The sequence below is a fragment of the Danaus plexippus genome, chromosome 20 (assembly GCF_018135715.1).
Source record: "Danaus plexippus chromosome 20, MEX_DaPlex, whole genome shotgun sequence".
Taxonomy (NCBI): domain Eukaryota; kingdom Metazoa; phylum Arthropoda; class Insecta; order Lepidoptera; family Nymphalidae; genus Danaus; species Danaus plexippus.
The window spans coordinates 3,055,621-3,080,869 of NC_083550.1; the positions used below are offsets into that span (position 1 = coordinate 3,055,621).

Consider the following 25,249-nt stretch of genomic DNA (forward strand, 5'->3'; position numbering starts at 1 on the left):
ATCATACTATGTATATTACAGCATTTATGTTACATTAAAAAGACACAAATATTTTATATTTTTTATTTGACGTAGCTTATCTTATGCTTTAAATCCAGGTACTTGGGGACCATTGTTTAACTGAAATCTCACCATTACCCAATAAAAGTATAATATCATACGGTTACCGAGTCCATTTCTCCGACACATCGACCTTTTTATTCATATTTAAATATTTACTTTTTCAGAATTTACACTATTAAAATTACTCTACTCTAGTATTTAAAAAAATGTGAGTATACAAAAAAGATTTTCCCCTTAAGTTTAAATTTAACTCATTTACTTAATTTTTTTTATTGACATGATATGTTACAACCTTTCGAAACTTTTATGGCTTCATGTTTTGCAATGGAGAAAAATAAAAGTCCGTCTTTTTAAGCTGTATTCAAAATCGTGATTTGTAATTATTTTCTAAACAGACAACACACGGCCATTATGTGACGTCATTATGGCCTGGTTGGGTTAGGTTTGCTTGGAAATTTTTGTTAAAAATCTTGTATTTTAGTGTATTATATGTTGTGCTACTTATTTTAGAATAGTAATATATATACCTCAAACAGTAGCAGTAATCCTGGTGCCAAGAATTGAATTTCTCGGCGACATTTTGTGGCGAAAATGAATCGCCATGAAGGTGGGTAATGATAATCAAAATTTGTGAGATGCTTTTGTCACAATAGATTTCTTTAAAATATATAAATAAATATGGTCAACCATTAATGCATTTATATTTTGCGATGTTGTAGTCATTGTATTTGGAGCGAAGAGATGTTACCTCCATTAATAATTACGTATTGACAATTTCAGGAGTCAGCTGTGATTCTTGTTTGAAAAATAACTTTAGAGGACGACGATATAAATGTTTAATTTGCATCGACTACGACTTGTGTGCCGCTTGTTATGAATCCAGAGCGACATCAAATCAACATACAACAGAGCATCCCATGCAATGTATTCTCTCAAGGAGTGATTTTGGTAAGATAACACTAAATTCAGTATCAACAGACAACTGGCCTACATTCTGTCGTTAGACTTTCGTCACTACTTTAAATATAATTTTTTTACTGAATTAGAATGTAATGTGACTAGTAACATAAAAAAATATAATTGAATTGGTTGCATTGATTTTTAAAATATTATAATTCTGTATTTTTTCAGCCTTTGTATTTTTTAATAGAAATGTTTAAATTATTACCATAGACAGGGTGAATATATTCTGATTATGTTATATAAAAATGATACCCATAAGATCTGATCAAAGAATCGGTATGATTATTAATATAAGCTGAAATTCTATAGATATGTGGTAAAATATTTTTAGATCTCTATTATGGTGGGGAGACCCTGGCGCTAGAACAGCCACAGGCTTACACATGCCCCTTCTGCAATAGGATGGGTTTTACCGACACTGCTCTTATGGAACACGTCACCGCTGAACATGCTGACACCACATTAGCTGTGAGTTTTACATTGTATAGTTAAGACAGGCTAATACAAATAATTTAAATTGACATACAAATTTTATATACTAATGCAAGGATTTATATTTCCAATATATAAGCTATACTGATTGTTGCCTGTGACTTTGTCTGCTTAAATAATTAAAATTGCCCAGATCAGAATTAATAACAGCATAGTGTAGTAACCCACTAAAACCATATATAAAATATGGCACCTGACTTTATACAATACAACTTATGCTCCCCTGCATTTAGTGTACTGTATTCCTGTATAAATTATAATCTATGTCCTTTTCTAATATCTTACCTATATAACTGTAAAGTTAAATGAAAATCCATTCAGTAAAGTTTTGCATGCACAAGCAACAAACATCACATCCTCATAAACTTTGATATTTCAATATCAGCATATATTACGATATCAGTAAGATTTTTAACTGATTCTATGCTTCTTAAATATGTATGTATCTAATATAGTAATAAGTTTTACCTATTTTAAGGATCTATGGTTAATGTATGTAATAAAAGTACATTTAGAATCTGTTATGTTCCTAATTAGAACAATCGCTGTACTATATTTTTTTTCTTTATCAGTATTTTTGTTAATCTAAATATAAACAAGCGATTTTACATACAAATATATAGTTACTGATTTTGTAAAAAAATTATAAACATATTCTGCATGGAGTCCATCCGCATGAAAGAAGTGAAACTTGGTCATGTTGGAATGTAAGCAGGAAAGGGTAGAAATGGTTTTTTAAGACAAAATTTAATAACATTACTTAGAAATTATGTCAATTGATTGCCCGCATGCGTTCGAACGCCACGCATTCTCTGTCGCTCTGTCTCTTTTTATCCCCCCCCCCCCCTGAAGCGTTAAACGTTTAACGCAACCTAGTTGGAAGTCGCGTTAGAAGTTACACTTCGATAATACTTGTATATTGTGATCACGTGTTGTATGAAAGGTCAAATTGTAATAAGACTTGTAAAATAATGTTATTAGAGTTCCACTTGAACAATATAGAATGTTTAGAATCTTGCAACAAATTACGAATTTTAATTTTTTTTTTTGTTTATTATTTATTAAAATATATAGACAATACTATTAAAGATGTGAAATTTCACATAAAACAACAAAAAAGTATTTATATATAATGTTATATATGTGTTTGTAATAAATATCTAAATAATTTTCCAGGTCGTATGTCCAGTGTGTGCGTCAATGCCGGGCGGTGAACCAAATTTTGTGACGGACGATTTCGCTGGACATCTCACACTGGAACACAGGACTGGACCGAGAGATCTAATATCATTTCTGATATCCTTTTCAATAGCTTTAAATTTTATATACTACAATAATTATTATGTATTAGAAAATAATATTTTGTATTATATCTGTCGGAGTAGGGTTCAAACCGTGGTTTTTAAAACGGGTGACGTCAGCGGAACTGACAACACCAATGACTTTATTCTTGACTGCCGTTGGGCTCTAAGGGTGTTGAAGGTAACTTCATTGCCGAGTTGCTGAATCCCTTAATTCGAAGAGGTCCGATCCCTGCAACGACTAAAGCGAGACTCTCCGTAGTCTTTTTTTTTTAGTTTCGCTTTGTCTGTCACTGTTAGCCCGAATGGCTGTTATAGCCTCACCGGGAGGGGTGGGTGGCCCGATGGGGCCAACCCATTTTATGTCGGGCGCGACGACGGATCCGCCCGTCCCTTCTAAGAGGACGGACCTCGGCCTAGGACGTCGTTGGACTGGAGGATGATATCGGATGATTTGATTGCATGACGGCAGAACGCCGGAGTGACCTGTATGAAGCGGGACCTCGTCTTCGCCGGCGACGGCGGTGTGTGTAGGTGTGGTTTTGAGTCATGGGGGTCATCGTGTCTGTCTTGTCGGTTGTTATTTTATTGTCAGGGTCTAGGAGAACGTCTTTGGGACGCCTATTGCCTATCGGGGAGTATACCCGTAGTTTGTACTCGCGCCTCTATTAATACCGACTGACACTCATTGTTGTGACTACACTTGCACAGGTGGCTACGCACGTGGTTGTGCGAGTGACACCTAATATATTCAACTACCCTCAATTATTAGTTATTCAAATAATAAGAGTTGCGCCGATATATCTATTCACTGAGTAATATTTTTTGACACTGACTAATAAGTATGAGGCATAATATTGAAATAATATATACTTCATAGCGCTTTAGAACAAAATTCATAATTTAAAGTACTATATATACGTATGAGAAACAATACAAAATCCCCGAGGATATTTGTGCGTCGGCCTCCAGACCAGACATATTTATGTATTCGCGAATTTTAGAGCGCGTTGTGATGATAGAGCTTCCGGATCCTTGGGAAACCAACATCCCCAAAGACCATACCATCAAGGTCAACAAATATTACGAGCTCACAAACTCACTCGAAATAGGTTCGTCGTGGATTTTATACGGGATAGAAGTGGGAGCGAGAGGTATAACGGCTAAATCTCACCACAACCTACTAAACACCTGGGCCTGTCCAGAACTGATATCAATTCATTCTTGGAACGTACTTCGAAGGCAGCCCTAGTAGGTTCTTTTCGAATTTGGAATTGAAATTTCGAATTTGGAGCTTGGACGGTGGAGGTGAGCGTTTTAACGCGCGTTAGATAGGGGCCCCTTAAACCTACACCTGGGTCGCAAGTCCCAGGCACTGTTGAAGCTCCTCTCCCTACAACGCGATGAACGTCGTCTCAGACTACGTTCATCTTGAAATAAACGTATGTGTATATAAAAATATTATTTATTGAAATTTTTAAAATAAATTTACTTAAAATCTTTGGAAAACTAATCTTATTTGTACAAAGTGATTTTTTGTATATGTAGTTATATAAAATGAAATATTTTTAATTATGAAAATACAAAGGATTAAAATTAAAATCAGTTGTTATATATAGATTTTCAATATTAATTCAATTAAGCAAGATTTTAATATCAAATTAAAAAACCTAATAACGTATATATACATATAATATTTTTTTCTCATAATAGTAACATAATACGTTTGTAGTAAATAAGTTATCAATGTCTTCACAAGTCACAATTATATAAAAAATCTATAATTAAGTCATATTTATATGTTTTTATTAAAAATATAATATCCCTTAATTCCACTGCACGACGAACCGAGCGGCATTAGACATGGTGGTGTCCGCAGGATGCCACCCTCGGGACGAGGAGTCAGCAGGGCCAGGCGTACCAACATGCAGTTCAGGTACTAACACGCACCGACATATATATATAATATATCACCAACACCAGCTTGTATCAACTAATCAAGGAGTTTTTACTAAGATTTTTGCTGATATATTTGAATATATGAGGATTTATTAAGGAAAACGTGAAAACTATCTCTGATCAGTACAGGATGGCCGGTCGCGGTGGGCCTAGTGATAAATGATGTATGCATCTGATGGTTGATTTAAAAAATACCATTAATAATGATTAGACCAGAGACAAAAGTTGATCTTTAACCATATATAAGGCTAGTCTCAATATAAAAGCTTGTATTTTATCTATTAACAAAATTTAAATTTTTACATTGAGATGGACTGAATGACCTTCTCTTTGAAGAAGATTAAATGGAAGGTATAAATTAGAAAATTTATTACATAGGAACTATTCTTAATGTGTTTAAATATATATATATATATATTATATTTTTTAGTACTTCATATATTAATATATATTTTGCATGAACAAATGAATTAAATTTTAATTTATATTAAAATTAAATTGTTATAAATACATAATTATAATCATTTAGTCTAAAACACTAGCTTTAAGGCTTTACGTTAATATTTTATGTGGTCTGTATATACGTAATATCTGTATAGTATATACAGATAACATAAGTCTTATAAATGAAACGCAAATCAACTGAAATATACGACCTGTGTTCAGAAATATACGGAATTTTAAATGTTCTCACGCTTTAGACGGTCCTGTAGTTAATTTTTATGGGTTAAAATTTTTTATTTGGTCTTTGCAATCGCGAAAGGTTAGGTTAGCGTTTTATAAAAAGGTCGTCGAAGCTCGTTTTTAAACACCATGATAATATTGCTTCAGACACATTATTTTTCGAGAAATTTTAATGACGCCAAGCCTGCATACGCGACTTAAATAAATGTGAAATTAGCCTCCAAAAAAAAGACCCTATATGGTAGCCGTTTTAAATATTTCGTACATAGATTTAATTAAAATCACATGCCGAAAGATTTAAAGGCCATCGCGAAGGAATTGAAAAATCGCTTCAAGCATTGTTCGTCGCACGCGTAAATCAAACGTTCCCTATTCAGAAGTCGCATCTTATTTTTCTCCTTGTCGAAGCTCGTACTGTATCTGGTAGCAAACCTTCCGTCGTTGTCTGAACACAAGTCGCCCGCGGTGTAAGTGTGGTAACTCAAAGCCCGTCCGCCAACATGTCGTTCAGCACGAGCGGCGGTATATCGTCGTTGTCGCCGTCGTCGCGGGACGCGGTCGTGGATCCCATCGCCGAGCTGCTGTCGCAGCTGTCGGGCGTGAGGCGCGGCGCACAGCCCGGGACGCCCTCGCAGCTGCAGCAGTTGCAGATGCAGCTGCAGCTGGAGAGACAGCAGGCTACGGTTGGTGCTGTTTATTATGTATATTATACTTGTGGGTGTTATTTTATGTACTGGACTAGGGTCCTATAATGGATTGGTGAGTGGTTTAATTAGAATTACCTATTTAAATTCGCACGCATAAATATATTTGAGCTTCCCAACCAGGTGCAGGTCAAAGGCCTTAATAATGTGCTATATTCCGCGCAGTTTCTTAATTTGCTGCTGATATTCGTATTAACGCTGGGACAATTTAAGCAATATTCAGTGTTGAATGCTGTATTGACCATGTTTACCATCAGGCCGCTAGACAACAGCTGGAGCGCCTGCCGCGGAGGCCGGCCGCGTCGTCAGCGAGCGCGCCCCCTCCCGCGCCACAACCCGCGCCGCAACCTCCGCCACAAACAGATAGCGACTCGCAGTTCCTACTGGCTGGATTCTTAGGTATTTCCATATAAGCTAATAAGTCGATATTAATATGAGACTATATTTAAAACGAAATGATACCTACCTAATATTAGACATTGTATATACTACCATACAAAAAGCCATATTAAAGTTTATTCCCATCCGTCTGTTTTGGACTTAGATACTGAATACAATACATATACCATCACTCAGATGACAGGCACATGTTACAACTGAGATACTTACGAGAGAGACATATACTGAAATCAATGAACATTACTCACAAATACACTTGCCAGAATAGGAATCTAACGCCACAGGAAGAAATGGTGGATGTTGTTCAAGTTTATCGGATGCAATCCGTGCCTTACGGTTGACCGCTCAGGTTCGGTTGTAAGGGGCCGTTCAAGTATTACGTAAGCACTATGGGGGGGGTGGGGGGTTCTTTGCTTTGCTTATTTGGGATGACATGGGGGTAGGTGAGTTTAGATGATGATTACGTCATCGGTAGTTATTTACTTTTTTACCGAATGGGAACCCTCACATTGTCTTAGCTTGAAAATAAAACGCATTTTCGGGCATTCCCGCAACAAATGCAGACGTTTAGGAACCGAGAAGGGGAATTACCGTGCGCTATTCATTTGTCCTATTCCTCTGCCAGTGTATTGTTTCGTTTGGATATTATAGCGACTAGACTATTGACTTCGTTCAAGTTCTATATCATGCTTCCGTCAAGTCACTAAATCATCACATCGAGGAGATCCATAACAAAGTAAACACGCACACTGATAGGAAAGTAAGACCTGTAAGAGTCGCTGCTCGTCGTGCTAATGAACTGATGTGCATTATTCAAAATTTAGAGCACCATGATGTTGAATGGCTCGATGATAACGACGTAGACATTCCAAAATTAAATGAAAGGGAGCAGACTCACAATACTGAGCAGAAATCCAAGCAATCCAATGTCATCGAAAACTTAGAATCATACCCGGATGGTATCATGGACTGAAGATTGTTAATTTGAATTTCATGCCAAAAATTAAATAAGTTTGTTGTGTTTGTAAGATTATAATATTTTTGGACCTTACTCTATATTGAATACGGTATCAATAAAATCTAATCTTTATTCTCAATCTATTTTCTTATTTTTAAAATTATAATTATAATAATATTTAAAAAAAATACAATAATTGAAAATGTTTACGTAAGCATGGGAGGAGGGGGTAAGAGCTTTGCTTACTTTTGCTGACAAGGGGGATGGGGGGGTAAAAAATTGTAATAAATGTGCTTACGTAATACTTGAACGGCCCCTTATGCGACACGCGATAGATAAACGAAATAATCTATGTTATAAGATGATCTTAATTTTCACTTTAAATAAGTTAGTAATATATATTGTTCACAATAATGATCATGTTTTATCATACAAGCCGGCATACAACGATAAGGCTACGATATTATTATCTTAATGGTACCATGCCAGTTCACAACGATACCGAGCTAATACTGATGCTCATACAAATTTATCCAGATGTGAAACGTCCAGCAAGGTAAGTGAAACACGACCACCTCTGTCCCGTCGTTTTAATATAATTGGTCACCCAGGTGTATCGAACGGGACGGACGTGGCCGAGGCGGAGTCCCGCGCTGCGTTGCTCCGCGGCCTGATGCTGGCGTCGCTGGGTCGAGCGGCGCCTCCCCCCGCGGCACGCGCGCCCCCGCCGGCTCCCCCTGCGGCCCCCGCGGCCCCGGCGCCTCAGGCCCCCCGCGCCAAGCCCCAGCCCCGCACTAAGACGGGCCCGCCGCCGCCCCCGGCGCTCCCCGCCCGCCCCCGCCCCGTCTGACCCCCCTCCCCCGCGCCCCGGCACAGACTATACGTCCGAGGACGTTCGTCAGTCGGGCGTCACGGTCGCCTATGTATTATTATTTATTTAAAGTAATCCGTCTGTGATTACGGTTAAAACGTTGTTGTGAACCGATGACCGAGTCGCGCGTCCAGCAACCGGCCGCTAGATGTCGCCGCGATCGATGAGCCGTTTCATCGCTAACACTTCATAGTGGACGCTTATGTTTGTTTTGTTGGCTTTCAAATTATCAGTGTGATTTTTCTTTAGAGAATACTTAATAGTCGATAGTCATGGAATGTTTTAACGATTTAAACTATATAGGATAATGGACACAGGTGGCTGTAAATTATTGAAATATGAGAGGAGTCCTCGTTGTGATTAGAAGTTAAAAAAAAAAAGTTACACCAAATAAAAGAACAGTATTGTGAGGAAGAGATCTTATTGAGATTATATATTTGTGGAATATTTGTTGATGGAAATGATTGATACAAGTATTTTTATATCCGAACATCCGACGCTATACGCCTCGTTAGTGACTCCTCTCGAAATCCACGAGTGAATACTATGAAAGACTTCTCACACGTCACTGGCTATTCAAAGTGCTTATTAGTTCGTTCATTATACTCCCAACATTACAAAATGTTTGTATGTAACCCTAATTAAACTCTATAATATTACCGGCTGTATTTTATTTCGCTGTTGGCAACCCTTACCTGTAAGACGAGGACTGATAATTTGTAAAGACGTTTAAAACAGCACACGAAATAATATGAAATTCATACAAATAAAATATTGATATATTAATACTGTAATGTTTTCTTTGTGATATGCTCCACTGTAGCTATTTTTTTTTGTTTGTATAATACTCAGTCGATTAATGGTAAGCTGTTAGGCGTATTTGATCGTATACTGGTAACACTGGCGCTCCGATCACTCGTTAGCTAGATATGGACATATAATGTTAATAACCTTAATATATACCGCCGCTTTTGCTGTAAATGTGTTGAAGCTTCGCAAAGACACGCTGCTAATTGTAAAATTCATGTATCGTAATTTCTAGATAATTATTAAGAATAAAATCATAGTATTATAACGCAATACACGTTCTTTTTATTATCTCACTGATTACATCGTCTTGTTATTAATTAAATTAGGAATTTGTCAATTGTTTCGATTTTGTTTTCTTTTCAAAACCTCTGTCCTACGTATGCTAAGTAATATCAAATAAATTATAACAAAAAAAATCTTTTATATACTTAATATAAACCGTGGCTTATTAATAGGCCTATATCAAGTTAGCGCAGATTTTTGCTACTAATTGACCGTTAACTCTGCTATATAATAAAAAAAAAAATTCGTCAAGTCTCTTCTTATAACAGTAACTTATAATATTTTTACTCTTTCTCTCTCTCTCTCTATTATATTAAGACTACTTAATTTATCATTACTTTTATGCTTAATATTGTCTGTTGTATTTTACTCCAACCATTGAGTGTTTTAATGACAGTTGAATGATTTTTTTGTGTTCTCCCACGTGTAATCATATAATAATCATTAAGCGTGTACAACTTTAGTGCCTCCTTTTAAGTACCTAAGTATAACTTAAAATAACTTTTATCGTCCTTTACTGTATCTTTCTCTTTTTGCAAATAACTTGAACTTTTCTTTTTGATAACTTTTACCCAAAATTGGAGAATATGTGAGAGCAAAAATTTTTTGTTGCAGCTGCTTTCGAGTAGAATATTTCGCAGATTTATTGTTGTTATATCTTTCGATAACTTCCAATAACTATTCAAGCAATCTATTTTGATGTTAAAAATATCTTAAACGATTCCGCGGGAAGGGAAAGTTGCTAGTAAAACGACACATATGACAGATCCAAGCAAAAAGTGAGTATTCATTTTCGCGCCATTTTCGAGGACACTTATGTTTGTACAGAATTCTGTTTTGTTTTTATTTTTCTTACGCAAAAGTATTTTTTTCCTTCTCGCAGTATTTTAAGACGATGTTTTAAGTGTTATGTGTTTACGATTATTATGACTTGATTCTTGATGATTGTACGTGACTATTTTTAATGGGTTTTTTATCGATTTTATAACAATAAAGTATATCTTACTAAAAGTGTAGTTGGATAGTTTCAAATAGTTTTTGGGGATCCGCTTCAAAAAGGAAATATTTTTTTGTTCATATTTGTAAATGTTCATAGTATAGCTGAGGAAGATTTCCAGATGGAAAAACAATTTGGCAATCAGCAATAAAGACGACGTTAAAGCTACAGATTAATTACGAAAAGAACAAGCCAATAATTGAAAAAAGTATTCACTGTTAAGATACATTCTATATGCTTAATTTGATATGTTGGCGTATATTTCCGACTATTAAAAGACACCTCTTTTGAAGAAATGAAAAATGAAAGACAATAGAATTGCTTTCGAGGAATAGTTTCGGATGGGTATGAGAAGAAACCTTGAGCTGTCACAGCTACGGGATTGTTAAAGGTCACTAGCCTTAATAAAACAAAGGTAGACCTCTTCCATAATAATGAACCATTATAACTTTGAGGTCCAAGATATACAACACCAATGAAATCGGCATAACCACCATGCAGAAGCACAACAGTTGTAACTAAGACGTGGTTCCCATCAAGTTGTTTGACCTCAAATGAAATAGGTTGTTAAACAAAAATAACCTGTACAATAAATGCAATTGGATATGTTTTCCAACAATTTCTATATTTACTCGATAAAGATATCAAATCCTTTATGTTAGTAATGGGCCATTAGGTTCTATTGTAACAGCAAGTAAATAATGTTGGACGCAATATGAAGATCATCCCTACGTGTTCTAGAACACTTTTAAAAGCTTTCTAAAGTCGCTCAGTCATACAGAGTAGTACTCATAATTATGACCCCTGCTCACATGTAATTACACACATATAAACATATTAGACCGTGGCAAGAACAATGAAAATCTCGTCTTGCTCTTTCCTTTTCATTATTCTCACAAGTTCCAGCCGCTCTATCGGTTTGTACCTTTCAAGGAGGCTGAACATTCCACTTTTGACGAAAGGTTGTTCGCCCGTGAGACAACTTTCCATATTTAAGCCAGCTTTCATAGAACCGAAATTATAAACTGAGATCAATTATGCTCTTGAATTTGTAAAATATAGACTTAAGCAGAATAATACCATCGAATCTGAATTCTTTGTATATTCGATGAAAATCCTACTTAAGGTAAGACCGAAACATTATTGCCATCTTTTTAACCGAAGTAGTTACATTATACATTACATTACAGTCGTCTCTACAGAATACATTTGGAAACCAAGATAGCTGTTTGACCAGTTCCCATAATCCAGCAAATAAACATATATGCAGGGAATATGAGGTTACTATGTAGGTATGTACTTCCCTATATAAGTGACTTCACGAATTAAGCAAGGTAGTCTTGACTATGGATACCGAATTACGAATTTTATCACACTGTTTACCTTATGTCTAAGCTAAATGTTTTCTTTTAATATTTTCTCCATGTTCATTTGATTTAAGAAATGATATCTTTACCTTTCAACAGTTTATCGTAAAAAAGATTCTGTTATACTCTCTTTAGAATTTCAATTTTTATTATAATTCTTTATTTAAACGCTTAACGCTCGTGAGGGAAGGGGGATAAAAAGAGACAGCGAGAGAGAATGCGTGGTGCTCGAACGCATGCGGGCAATCTATTGTGACTTTTAAGTAATTTTCATAAAGTTTGTCTTAAAAGAAACACTAAAAATTCCTTGAAAATAAATTTCTTCCTATTCCTGTTTTCATTCCAACATTACGAACTTTCACTACTTCCGCGCGGAGAGACTCCACGCACAATTATTATTTTTTTTTGTAAATATCTTTCATTTAGTTTATTTTCAATGTTTTCCAAAAACTTTTTCTTTCAAATTACTTTAAAATTATTTTCGTTTTTCGTGATTTTTGGCAAGTCAAACGGGTTTGAAGGAGGGAAATCTTGAAGACTTATTAATGTTGCCATAACTATTAATATAATTATTATTGATGATATACAGAAAAAGATTTATTTGAGAGTATATTTTATTGTTTATTTTTATGTGTTTCAGCTGACCCTATTTTCTGTTACTTTCTTATATTTCTAGAAATAGTAGGTAAACCAATAAACTTTAGTTATACAGCTATATTGTACCTTAAATTTATTGCTTGAATATCACGTTCCCTAAGCGTCACTGGTTCAAAAAAAACAAAGAATAAATAATAAAAATCAATAACCTTCGAAGAAAACTGATTTTAATGGAAGTCTCACTACAATTTTACATTCTATAAACATACCCTTACTATCATCACGATTTGTCTTTCAAATTATCTTCCAAAATTTTAAATATGATTGTACTTTGGTTTATTCAACATCGCTAACTTACTTTATTTCGTAGGTAGTAATATTATTATTAAACATTCAGTACAGTTTTTAAGTTGTAGATACTTCTGCGCTGCAAAACGATTAACTTCATATTTTTCCCATACAACTACAAATTAAATCTCTTCATTAATTATGTATAACTTATTGATTATTAGTTCTTTACTCAAAGACATCATTTCCTGATATGTATAATATCAGACTTAATTTTTTCACAATACTAGGTACTTTTTATTTTGCGTTACAATAATTATAAAATAGGCATAGGAATTTTTCCTACGTAAATGATTTGCTCTTATTAATTAAAGTAAATCTAAAAAGTAATTATTTTATAAATATGAACAGAGTATTTCAAATAAAATTTGGCTGAATAATACATACCCTTGTGTAAATAATAAATATGAATGTCAAAACTGAATAGCTGTCAATTTTCAAGCATAATAAGTGTACATTACACAGAAACATCAAGTACCTAGTTATTTACTAAATCATTAAAACGTTTCATTTAATATATTTAGTGTACATTTCATAGGTGTTAACTATGGCCGACTCCACATTAAACGATGTTAGCAAAATGAAAGTGGTTGATCTACGAAAAGAACTGAAATCACGTGGACTCTCTTATGCCGGCGATAAAGCAGAACTTGTGGCAAGATTGCAAGGCTCCATGGCCCAAGACGATCACGGAGATATTAATTTGGATTCAGACGAAATAGATTCGGACGGAGTTCTAGATGATGAGGATGACAAAAGTCAAAACGATATCCTGGATGATGCAGCGGTTGATACATTGACTGAGGAACTAGCCTTGGAAGAGAAGTCGCCTTTAAAGGAAGCTGTAGAAGCGAAACCGCCTAGAACTCTCAAACGAAGAATAACATCTGACACAACAAAGACAGTTGAAAATAAAGATGCAGGTTCAAAGAAAATTGTACTCAATAGAAACGCATCCATTTTGAATACAAGAAAATCTGTTGACGAAGAAAAGAAAGTAACAGAAAAATCTAATGAACCCATAACAGACACAGTAAATGCAAATAAAACAGAAACTAACAAGATAAGAATAACTGCTGATATAGACCCAAAGACCAGAATGGAAATGCGTGCAAAACGTTTTGGTTTACCAGTAAAAATGACAGACGAACAGAGGAAGGAGGCCAGAAAACAGAGATTTAACCAAAACTCAAACAGTGTAAATACTGAAAGCAAAGTTATAACTACTGTGGATAACCCATCTCTGTCTGACAACCTCGATAAACTGAAACAAAGAGCTGAAAGGTTTGGCCAGTCTGTCTCCGCCATCATGACCGACATTGAAAATAAAGAAAAATTAGAGAAACGCAAAGCCAAGTTTAGCGCTGTAGTTTAACATAAGATAATATTATTATTCTGCATTTGGCACTTATTTTTTTGTAATTAATGTGATTCTTCTAATACTTTGATGACTAATTGTAATTGTACTGAAACATATTTTATAGGGATTAATAAACTTTAAATATACATCTAGATATTGTGACTTATGTTGTGTAAGTTCATTTTATTAATAAGTATTTGGTTTGAAATGAAAAAAGAACAGATTGCGATGTATAAAATAAATGGTTGTTTTTACTGAAAAGAATCAAAGGACTTCAATTTGAATAAATAAATTAATTAACATAAAATATATCGGCGCAATTCCTTTTATTTGAATAATGAATAATTGAGGGTAGTTGAAATTATCAGGTGTCATCCGTATAAACACCTGCGTTGGTATAAATAGAGGCGAGAGTACAGATTACAGAGTGTCTCGCTTGTGCCGTTGGAGAGATAGGATCTTTCGAAGTAAGGTGTTTGTCAAATCGCCTACGAGGTTACCGTCATCAGTGACGTCAGTTACGCTGACGTCACTCTTTTCAAAAACGACAAAGTGCTTCTATTCCGACAAATATTTATTATATTCCTCTCTAAATGATTTCCATAAAATTATATCTCGAGCTTCAAAAATAATACAGTTTTTATAAATAATTATATTTGATTAAATTAGTAACTTTCCAAACAAAATTGTTTGTACCCCCAACAATAGATGATAGGTATAAAAAGAATGAATTGTAAGACAGAATGTTTATTTATAAGATATATGTATTTTGATAATTCTCTCTATATATATTATAAAACATTTTCTTCAGTATCAATTAAGAAAATAAACTATTTCAAAATTCAAAGTCATTAAAAGGCAGCTCTCCAAAATCTTCAAGGTCGACTGTAATTTTCTCACTATTATTGTCATTTTTTATTTTTAAATAATCTTGTGGTATTTGAATTTTGAAATCCATGTACGGTTCTCTATGAATTGTAGCCCATCTGACGGCGATCTCTTTATTTAATGACTTCCGAAATGCCATACAATGTATATGTCTAAATTTCTCATATTTTACTCTTGAGAAACCTAAACAAGCCAAAGTATATCGCCAACATTTCATAATCTTGCTATTCGCACCAACATGTTTTGAATCTGGAGTATTTATAATTAACAATCCCCCAAACTTCAATAATTTATAAGCATTTAAGCAAGCTTTAATTCTTTGTTCCGAAGATGGGATATATTCGAGAAGGAAACAAAAAGTTACAACATCGAAACTATTCTCTACTAGATGTTTCACTCCATTATTCTTTATTATTGTTTCATTTCCAAAACATATATTTAGAAAATCGCACTGTTTGACTGACTCATTAACGGGACATAGATCTATGGCTAACACATCTAGAAAGTCGTATATCTGAAATGGATTATAACAACTCCCTACATCAAGGAGTTTGTATGGTTTATGAAAGGGTTGTTCTTTATTTAAAGTTACATTAATCTTCATTGCTATTTCCATATCCCGTCTACTATGAACAGAACAGATATTTGTAAAATACTCCTCACAAAAGTCAGATGTCCACTTAATGCGAGAAAAAGCTTCACTGTTTTCGTTATTAGAGTTTGGATCCCAATGTACTGTAGCCAATTTTTGCATACATTGCGCATATTTATTCAGAACTTCCTTTTTATTACAATGTTCAATCCATGCCTTCTCCGCCCCAATGTTTAAAGATAATTTTCTTAGCGACATGTGAACATTTTTAAGGTATTGCGCTAATTCTATATGTTCGTCACTTGCCATTTTTTTTAATAACTTTTACTTGTAATTATTTACATAATTATATGTACTTAAATTTATTATATTTACTTAATAACTGAAACTTCCAAATATTGTTCCTAGTTAGTGCATTACATTGTAGTGTATTAAAAATTTAATAAAATAGGGAAGCCTCAGTTGTATAGGTACCTAATACTTGTTCATAATACAAAGTAAAACAATCAAATATTTAATATTCCAGACATGCAGAGACAGATATGAGATAGGTTCATGTTTTGAAGTCAAAACTTCTGACGCATAATCGGATACCTGTAACACCTTATATTAAGAAATCTTAATGATTTCATAATTAATATCATTTTTTATTTTCATTTAGAACAGATCGAAAATTCTAATATATATATATTTTAAAAAGCTATCATTTCGATTTAAACACATGTATTGTAATGAACTCAATACCACTATCTCATTATTTTTTAAAATAATATAAATAGTAGAAAACAAATATATAAATAATAATAATATTTCCCACTAATAAAATTTTAGTGAATGTTCTTAAAGCAACAAATATAATTGGCAGAAGAGAGAAAACCTAAGCTTTATTGTTGACAATATTATTTTAAAAATAAAGTTGACAATTCAAGTCCGGCCGGTCTTAGCGGTCAATTCGTTTAATGTTTTGTTTATTTGTCTTACGTACTTCAGTTACTTTTGATATTTTGTGAGCGGGAACAACTTGAAAAAACTAAAATTATGGAAGAATGGGAATCGGATAGTATTGTGGAACAATGGATACTTGAACACGATCATACATTTATGCCTTTGCCTTCCATTGAATTAAATCCTCATCTTCTTATATCCAAAGTATAAAATGTTCTGTGTAAAGTTTATCACGCTGTGAATATTTGTATATTTATGTATAATTATTAATTATATTCTTCTTAAATAGGTTCGGAAACATTATATGGAATACCTCATAAAATTACTTTCTGTTAATTATGAAACAAATCAAAAACTACTCAATAAGAATATTTATCTTCCTAGTGCTATATGGCGATGCGCCAAAATAATAGAAATGTCCGCCGCCCAAACTGCAATGGTTGTAAACTTGTACAGAAAAAACATCATGAATGTGGTAAAATATGGCTCAATTATTTATTATTTTACTTATTTTTAAATGCATTATATCAAGATATGTTTCAGGTTCAGGAACTGAAAAAGACAACGAAAAATGGCTTACTTTATAAGAAGCTATATGAGTGCCTTCATTTTCAACCACAAAATGAGAAAAAAACTCAAACACATTCTAAGGTTGATGACACTTGCAATTGCAAGTGTGTCTGCAGCCTTAAGAAGAAGATAAAAAAATCATCACAATCTCCCAAAAGCTCATATTATCCGGAAAGTATTGGTATTGAAAATCCACAAATAGCATTGAAAACTGGTTCACATACAGAAGCACAACTCCCAAACCAAAACTGCAATACATCAATCTTAAGTGAAAATCTAAAAACGGAGCCTAAAGAATCAGACGATTTAATGTTACAAATGGAAAAATTATTTGAGGGCAATCCAAATGATGACGACATATTTGATAGTGCCCTTTGTGACAGCAGTAGTATAAATAACACTGAAGAAATGACAGCTTTAAACGATTTGCAAGTAAATACCTCGATGCCAATTGATGCCTTACAAGAAAACCAAGCGAGTTGTCCGAATGATAGATCCTTGCTTAGTGGAATGCCAGTAAACATTGAGCCTGGCTCACAATATACCAGAACAAAAAATAATCGAGTCAGCAAATGGCTTTGTGAAGAATATTTTATGAAAATTAAATTATATGAACTGCTGGATCAGATCAGAGATAGCGATAGGAAAAGACTTGCTAGGGTAAATATATTTAAATGATATTAATTTTAGAATGCCTTTATTTATTAACCAGCTTCGAAGCAATACTTGCATGCTACATACAGATATATATTTTAAACCAGTGGTACCCAACCGGTGGTCAGGACTCAAAAACAGGTCTACAAACGAATTCAAACCTCTTTTAAATTTTATTAATGTTTCAATAACATATTTTTGTTGATACAAAATTTTATTTATTTTTGTAGTCATTCACTTTATTCTTCCTTTACATTGTGGTCCCGTGTGAACAACAAAGAATACAAAGTGGTCCCTGGTCAAGAAAAGGTTGGGAACCACTGTTTTAAGCCAACATGGGTATAATATTAAATCTATGATTTTATATTTAAGTCTTCCTTATATAATGATTTCAGATTAAACAAAAATTCGAAGAACTATTTGGTGATGTCAGTGACGATGAGGATATGGTCTCTCCGTTAGATGAATCACCAGAGCTGATTATGAGCTGCAAAGAAAGAATCACACCTTGGGTTGTAAAAATACTTACACCATATTATGTGAACGGACGAATTAGAGGGAAAGCTCTGTTCAAGGCCCTAGCAAAACATTTAATTAAGTTAATTTACCAATGCAGTAAATTTCCATGTAAGGATATTAATTGCGACTCGATTGTGGACATTATTATATTTTCATACACATATATGCATTATTTTTCAGACGATTATGAAGTTGAAAATTTTATCAAAGATTTCCTAAACAACCATAGAATGATAAGATGCGAAGCAGACTTCAAACAATTCAAAATAGAAAATGTGTGAGCATTTGCAAGCAATCTTATAGGAAGATTAAGAAAAATATTTGTTGCTTCATCAATAACACAAAATATAATTTAAATTTTCACCGCATATGTATGAAAAAAAAACCATTAAAGTTTTGTAGTAGTTAAATAGCACTGAAAAGCTTTAATAATATATCAGTACAAAAATAGACAAAGCAATAAGCACCAATATTAGATGTTATATTGTTGAGAGGATATTATGATTGTCTTTGTAAGTTAGAATTCTAGTGTGGCATAACTGCTTTAAATAGACAATGGATAAATAAACTAATATTTTGCTATATTTATGCGGATTGAGACATATTTTGTATATGTCATTTGTTTGTCAAACAGTATTTTCAATATAAAACTACTTTATTTATGTTGTGATAAACACAAAGTCGAAATTGTTAATATTAAGTAGTCGATATTATAAACTTTATGCACATTGTAATAAGTAAGTTAGTGGGAAATAAATCATATTTAGATTATCCTGAATCCTTAATGATATTTATTGTGTAACACAGTACAAATGTTAATCTTACTTCTAAGTTCCTATTACATTAAAGTTAGTTCGACTATCAATATTTTTCATGTTTAATTTTTTTATTGCTATTTTCTTCCGGATCTTGATCAGACTTCCGTTTTTCTGACTTACTGAAAAAAGAGGTTAAGGTTTTCTGTGTTCCTTTACCAGCAGATATTTTTTTATTGCAATCTGCTGACTTATTTCTTGAGTTATTAACAATTGTTGATACTAGATGATATGTCAATATTTTTACTGGTTTCAAATATGCTAGTGCCATGTCCGCGCCTACATTTTCAACATCAAGCCAGGCCTGAAAGGAGATTATATATTTTAGAATGATTTATATTTATTATTATAAAGTTTTAAGTTTAAGGAGCTTCTATCATACATTAATTTGTTCATCGTTTTCCAGTATGGCGGGCATTCTGTGGTGTAGCCAGTTCATAGTGTCATTCGATTCCATAGTTATTATGGAATATGAATATATAATTATGTCTTCACTTTTCCATATATTATAAATGCCGGCCATGTGTATAAGCTTTACACCATCCCATCCGTTTATTTCACTAAATTTATCTTCTGACGTGTCTTTTGTCTGCAACCAAAAATCATCAATTAATTTACAAATACATTTATTTGATTGTAGTTATGAAATTTTTGAACTTATTAAGTAAGAATATAGACTATATATGCAGCGTCTGAGCACAAATGAAGCAGAAACAGGGGTTTATTGGAATTAAACCTGAAATGCACATATTACACTTTCTCAGCGGGCTTTAGATTATTTAACGGAATAAATGGTTGCAAAATTAATTTCCTACTTTCACTGATAAAATCATATAGTATTTATGGCCTTTGGGAAATATCTAGAAATTTACACATGAATTTAGATTAGCTTTAAAATATCTAATACATAATAGAGAAATGATTATTTACAACAACCCCTATCAAAACTAAATAAATTTATGATATTATTCTATTTACTTCATATTGGACTATTCAAATATGTAGGTATTTTTTTCCTACCTCATTTTTATCACCTTGTGGCATATATATGTAATATGGTTGCTTAGTTTTACTTTTCACAGTTGTCTGCCATTCGTAAAACCCTTCAGCAATGATTATGCAGCGGCCTCCATTCTGCAGTATCGGGCTGTACAGTTTTGAAGTTTTGATATTTTCTATCCGACAATTGTTTGTGCTAACATTGTGGCTTTTGTAATCACCCTAATTGTAATCGCATTAATTAATAATTTTTTTTATATATTAAAAAGGTATTTTGTTTAAATTCAAAGTTTTTTAACCTGGTGCCATGGTGGTATTATACCCCACAACATGGGTTTAAGTATCCTTACTAAAGAGCTGGAAGTCTTAAAATCATTACCAGCAATTAACACAGGAGTTATGTCTGTTGGAGCAATATTATATGAGGGAATAAAATCTTTTCCATTATTATGTTCTGGTTTCCATTCTGGTTTCACATAAACATTTTCCTTTCTTGATTTGTAGGCACAAGCACATCGTACTTGTTCCTTATTGAGCGATCTACAATTGTGCAATTATTTCATAATATTTTCTAAATAACTCTATTCTTTAGTTTTTAAACATGATACATACAAACTAGTTCGACCGCACATTATATTTTTTTAATTTCTATAAAAGTGAAGATAAAGATTTCCGGTAATTATTTAACGACCAGTTTTCAATCTTTTTGCCTCTAAATTGCTAATTTTTATTTCACATATTTTTAATTTTTTTAAATCCTAGAAGTTAAAATTTTCCCGCTAACGTTTGTACGTTTGTCGAAAATCAGAATGTCAAACAAATGACATTTGATATGATAAAATGTCACACCTATCCTATATAATTAAAAAAAAACAAAACAATTTAAAACAAAATGAAATATTCATCATTCAACTCAGCCTTTTCTAAAATGGGTGATGCAAGTCTAGAGGACCTCCTCTAGACTACCTAGTAAGACACCTGGAAAAAAGTAGGTCATAATAATAATTAAATTAATTTAATTAGAAGTTATAGTGGTTTTTTAGTAGATGTAAAAATGTAAAAGTGGACAAATGTAAAAGTGGACAGCAGACAAAATAAATTTGGGAACCATTGATCTAACCCGTTTATTAAGAAAATTATCTGGGCGTATTTTAAAGCCTACGATATCCAACATGGTTAGAGAAGTCAATCTAGGAGATACGATTTGAATTTATGGGTAGTATCAAATATGGCAGATGAAAAGAACAAATAAAATATAACAAATATACCTGCGTGACTTGTTATTTGATTATATAGCTCCAAATTATTGTACGTTGAGAGTTAAAGTTATTTATATATTCTACTTTATATTTAAAAAATGTTCTCAAAACCTGTTACACTGTACTGCTGTAGTTTCTCATAAGTGAGAAATTTATTTTTGATATAATAACATTACTGAAAATGGAGTAGTTCGTATAATCTACCATTTATTAAAATTTAATCTTGAATATCTTGTTTTATGTCTGTTTATTTAACCTATAGTGATTACAAATAAAACACGGATTTTTTTAATAATTATCATGTATATAATATCAATAATATCCTTTTGTTCGTTTACAAAGGACTAATAACAGTTCTTTGATGATTTCAGTTAACTCTTATAACTGGTTGTTGTAATAAAAAAAATTATGAATAATTTTCCAGCTAATTTAATCTTTTAAATTTATTGTCTGTATTCTCACCGTCAATCACTGTAATATAATGTCTATTTGTATTTTGAATATTGACATTTTGACTGTGGTTTATGGTGTTGGCTACTTTCTTATAGCTTTTGCTTTAGTTCTTAAGTTTGCTTTTAAAAAAAGTGTTATGCGTTAAGAATAATTGTATTCCTATTCAAAATGGGCTCTATTGAAAATTTTACAGTTTAACTAATCAAGAGATTTAAACATGTGGAAATATGTATCTCGTCGGATCAGAGACACTTGTGAGCGTGCTAATATAAGAAGTTCAGCTGTTATTTCTTCTAGTAACAATGTGACAGTTGATAGAAAGAATACTACCAGCAACACACCTTGCCGTTGGTTTATCTTAAGAAAATGTTGTAATTACCAGTCTGATTATGATACCAAGAGCAAGAGATGGAACTTTGATGAATTAAACCGCACTTGGATAGGTGCCATTACATGGGTAAGATCTATTTTTAGTTGTAAATACTGTTAAAATGTCTCCTTATATTATCAACTGACTTTTGTCTGGGAAAAACATGTTTTTTGTGTGTTTATGTAAGTTGCTAACATGTTTTCTCCTTTTGTCTTTGTAACTTATTAGTCAAAATAATCTTTGATATAATATACCAAATAAAGTGTTAGCACTCCTTTAGTTATATATGTTATTAATACATTATTATAATTTTAGTCCATACATATAGCATTCACATGTACTTTGTATAGCCAGGTTGCAAAACACCATTCACATATGTATTATGACCTTCAAAAATATATTTTTTTAATAAGCCTTTCTCCATTTTTAATATATATTTCTACTTTAACTTATTTTTATTATAACTTAGTATTAATACCATTGTTGTGTTTAATTTGTTGGTGTAATATTTAATATTTACCCTATTTGAAAGGTTTATTTATATGTTTGATGGGCTTATCTTATCTAATCTTATCTTATCTTATTTTGTCTGTTTTACTAAATATATCTATATGATAGTTTCTATATTACGTATAATATAGTTTCAAAATATTTGTGTAGTAATCTTTACTATCAGATTGTTTTTCGTACAGTGTACACTGTCTTTAATTTCAGATGTATATTTTTATCTAAATATTCTTTGTAGTCTTTGTTTTTATTAACTAATAGGTAATTTTTTTAATTCTATTGCTACCAGTATTGATATAAATTATTACTTTTACTATTTAGTAAACTTGGTATGGATGCATAATTTTTTAAATATTTTTTTTTTAGATATTTCTCACTACAGAGTGAAGTATACAGAAAGTTATTAATTTTATGTTCCACTGATTTCTTTTAGAGTAGTGCACTAGTATTTGGATGGTACACTAGTCAATTGCTCCACCTGAAGTTTAAAAACAAAAATGAGGACAGAGCTCAGCCACAGCCAGTTCAAAGCAAGAGTTGTTTTTTGGATCACTTTGGATGTTTGATAAATAGCAACAAGAAATATATAAAACCGCTAGAAATAAACGGTTCCCTTGATAATTCTCTTGAAAAATCACCGATTGTACATTTGGTAACAAATGATCATGCCGGGGGTGATAAACAAAGGTTGAACAGTTGTAGCACCGATAGTGGAACTGCTGACGATGATTTGGGTGAAGTTCTAAATTCAATAGAGAACAGACTCGGTCTGGCAGCCATTGAAAATGGACAACATCAAGATGGTCTTAACTTACTGAGGTATGTAATTTTCCTCTTGTTAGACGTAAAGGATAAAGATTATACTGTTATAACACTAGAAATTTGAAATATTCTCTGTACTTAAAAGTTAAGACCAATATTTTGATCAAAAATTCAATCAATTTGCATATAAAATTAGTTTTTTTTTTGTGTAACTATAGTTAGATTTTACAAAATTTTTTAAGCTTGCTTCGCCTGATGTATTACAGCTAGAACATGTGCATAAAATTCCTTACACACAGTATATCTTCGTTTAGAAAACAGAATAGTTTTCGTTAATACAATTGAATATGTGAAAAATTAACTTTTGATCACATTTAAAATGGAATTTTTGTATTTGATGTTATTAAATTATTTATAATCATTGTAATTTTTTTATCTGTACCACATTTTTGTTAGGTCTGCAGCAAATCGCAACCACGCCCCAGCTTTGTACAATTTGGGTCTCTGTTACGAAATTGGTGTCGGAGTTGATGTCGATGAGAGAACAGTAAGTAGTATTGGTAATGTTGTTTTGTGATTAAAAAATCTCTGTACTAATGTATAATAATTTTTATTAGGCCATGGAGATGTATAGGTTGGCGGCAACATTACATCACCCGGATGCCCTCTACAACCTTGGAATTTACTATGGACAAGGGAGAGGTGGTTTGGTCTGTGACCAAGCGATAGCCACCCGACTGCTCCGCCTTGCTGCTATTCAAGGCCATAAAAATGCCATAGAAGCCCTCAAGACCCTCAACATTGATATATCAGAAAAACCCCCAGAGAGAGATGGCTGGACAAAACAATTTTCACCTTTTGTAAAAGAATCAAATATATTACCGAGTCACACTAATTTATTTGTTGATAATGTTGGCATTTCGCACTACAATTATGAGCCGATCGTTTTTTAATTTTTTTTCATCAAAGGGTGGAAGGTGTTTGTCATATGTTAATGTTGAGGCGCTAATAATTGTTTGTAATTTTTAATATGCTTGAGCAAGTTTCTCAATAAACGAACAAAATAAATGATTATATTTAGTACATATATCTATTGAAAGTGGCAAACTACTAGAATTGTATAGTTATAACAAACCTATCACTTGTATCACGTTAATGCTTACTTGGTTTACAGACGAAAAATATGTTTTACTTCTCATCACGGATCTCCCATCAAGAAATGTTTAATAATTGAGAACATTAGTAATTAAAATTTTTATACTTATTTTGCTTCTAATAATTACTTGGCTTATAGGCATATTATGTCTAACTTTAAATACCTTGATATACCTGTTTAGTGAATAAATTTTGCCTTAATTATAGTTGCCGGTACATATAGTAACTTGGCAAGGTTTTGGGTAAACGGGAACAAGTTTGTTCATGTAAACTGAGTGCGACAAAAAGTGGTCACTTTGATGTTTATCACGAACAAAAACTGAAGAGTAACAAAAGTGGGTTCAATGTAAGTGCTCACAAGTGTACTGGATAGCGAACATTCGATTGTGCCGTCGGGAACGAGATTGTGCCGTCATGTTCCCCTCATCCCGCATCATATCTATGACACATAAAAATGATATTCTGCGTATCTATCGTCTCTTGCCAAGCTACTTACCGGCTACCACACTCGAATATTTACCCTTTATTAGTGTTTATTGTACTTTTGACTCGCTTATAAACGATTTAGTTTCGTTTGCGGTACTATCTCCACCATTAGATTCTTAA

General features: G+C 32.8%; 6 protein-coding genes across 10 annotated transcripts; 4 read left to right on the plus strand and 2 right to left on the minus strand.

Moving 5' to 3' along the window:
- Window positions 1–448: 448 nt before the first annotated feature.
- Window positions 449–9,053, plus strand: LOC116774151 (E3 ubiquitin-protein ligase Kcmf1). 2 transcript variants are annotated; one of them, XM_061523839.1, is made up of 8 exons: window positions 449–670; window positions 844–1,011; window positions 1,358–1,494; window positions 2,695–2,814; window positions 4,661–4,755; window positions 5,965–6,145; window positions 6,424–6,565; window positions 8,135–9,053. In XM_061523839.1, exons 1-8 carry the CDS (start codon window positions 655–657, stop codon window positions 8,371–8,373), a joined length of 1,098 nt encoding a protein of 365 aa, XP_061379823.1. In that variant the 5' UTR covers window positions 449–654; the 3' UTR covers window positions 8,374–9,053. The 2 variants fall into 2 exon arrangements, with proteins under 2 accessions (XP_061379823.1, XP_032522700.2); XM_032666809.2 differs by having other exon boundaries at window positions 5,974–6,145.
- Window positions 9,054–13,229: 4,176 nt separating this feature from the next.
- LOC116774040 (uncharacterized) lies at window positions 13,230–14,469 on the plus strand. The gene has a single exon (XM_032666657.2). The coding sequence runs from the start codon at window positions 13,343–13,345 to the stop codon at window positions 14,168–14,170; it is 828 nt and encodes a 275-aa protein (XP_032522548.2). The 5' UTR covers window positions 13,230–13,342; the 3' UTR covers window positions 14,171–14,469.
- A 417-nt stretch (window positions 14,470–14,886) lies between these two features.
- LOC116774100 (S-adenosylmethionine sensor upstream of mTORC1) lies at window positions 14,887–16,195 on the minus strand. Its single transcript, XM_032666744.2, has one exon. It carries the CDS (start codon window positions 15,942–15,944, stop codon window positions 14,991–14,993), a length of 954 nt encoding a protein of 317 aa, XP_032522635.2. The 5' UTR covers window positions 15,945–16,195; the 3' UTR covers window positions 14,887–14,990.
- Window positions 16,196–16,546: 351 nt separating this feature from the next.
- Window positions 16,547–19,945, plus strand: LOC116774021 (uncharacterized). 4 transcript variants are annotated; one of them, XM_032666626.2, is made up of 5 exons: window positions 16,547–16,784; window positions 16,870–17,055; window positions 17,124–17,810; window positions 18,200–18,431; window positions 18,504–19,945. In XM_032666626.2, exons 1-5 carry the CDS (start codon window positions 16,674–16,676, stop codon window positions 18,602–18,604), a joined length of 1,317 nt encoding a protein of 438 aa, XP_032522517.2. In that variant the 5' UTR covers window positions 16,547–16,673; the 3' UTR covers window positions 18,605–19,945. The 4 variants fall into 4 exon arrangements, with proteins under 4 accessions (XP_032522517.2, XP_061379880.1, XP_061379881.1 ...); XM_061523896.1 differs by having other exon boundaries at window positions 17,130–17,810; XM_061523897.1 differs by having other exon boundaries at window positions 16,646–16,793; window positions 17,113–17,810.
- On the minus strand, window positions 19,098–20,973 carry LOC116774022 (abasic site processing protein HMCES). The gene is made up of 5 exons (XM_032666628.2): window positions 20,750–20,973; window positions 20,437–20,677; window positions 20,159–20,359; window positions 19,521–19,727; window positions 19,098–19,442 (listed from the first exon to the last, which is right to left on the minus strand). Exons 1-5 carry the CDS (start codon window positions 20,767–20,769, stop codon window positions 19,185–19,187), a joined length of 927 nt encoding a protein of 308 aa, XP_032522519.2. The 5' UTR covers window positions 20,770–20,973; the 3' UTR covers window positions 19,098–19,184.
- Window positions 20,974–21,896: 923 nt separating this feature from the next.
- Window positions 21,897–24,752, plus strand: LOC116773888 (uncharacterized). Its single transcript, XM_032666449.2, has 4 exons — window positions 21,897–22,306; window positions 23,160–23,545; window positions 23,945–24,035; window positions 24,106–24,752. Exons 1-4 carry the CDS (start codon window positions 22,067–22,069, stop codon window positions 24,439–24,441), a joined length of 1,053 nt encoding a protein of 350 aa, XP_032522340.2. The 5' UTR covers window positions 21,897–22,066; the 3' UTR covers window positions 24,442–24,752.
- The last annotated feature ends 497 nt before the right edge of the window (window positions 24,753–25,249 follow it).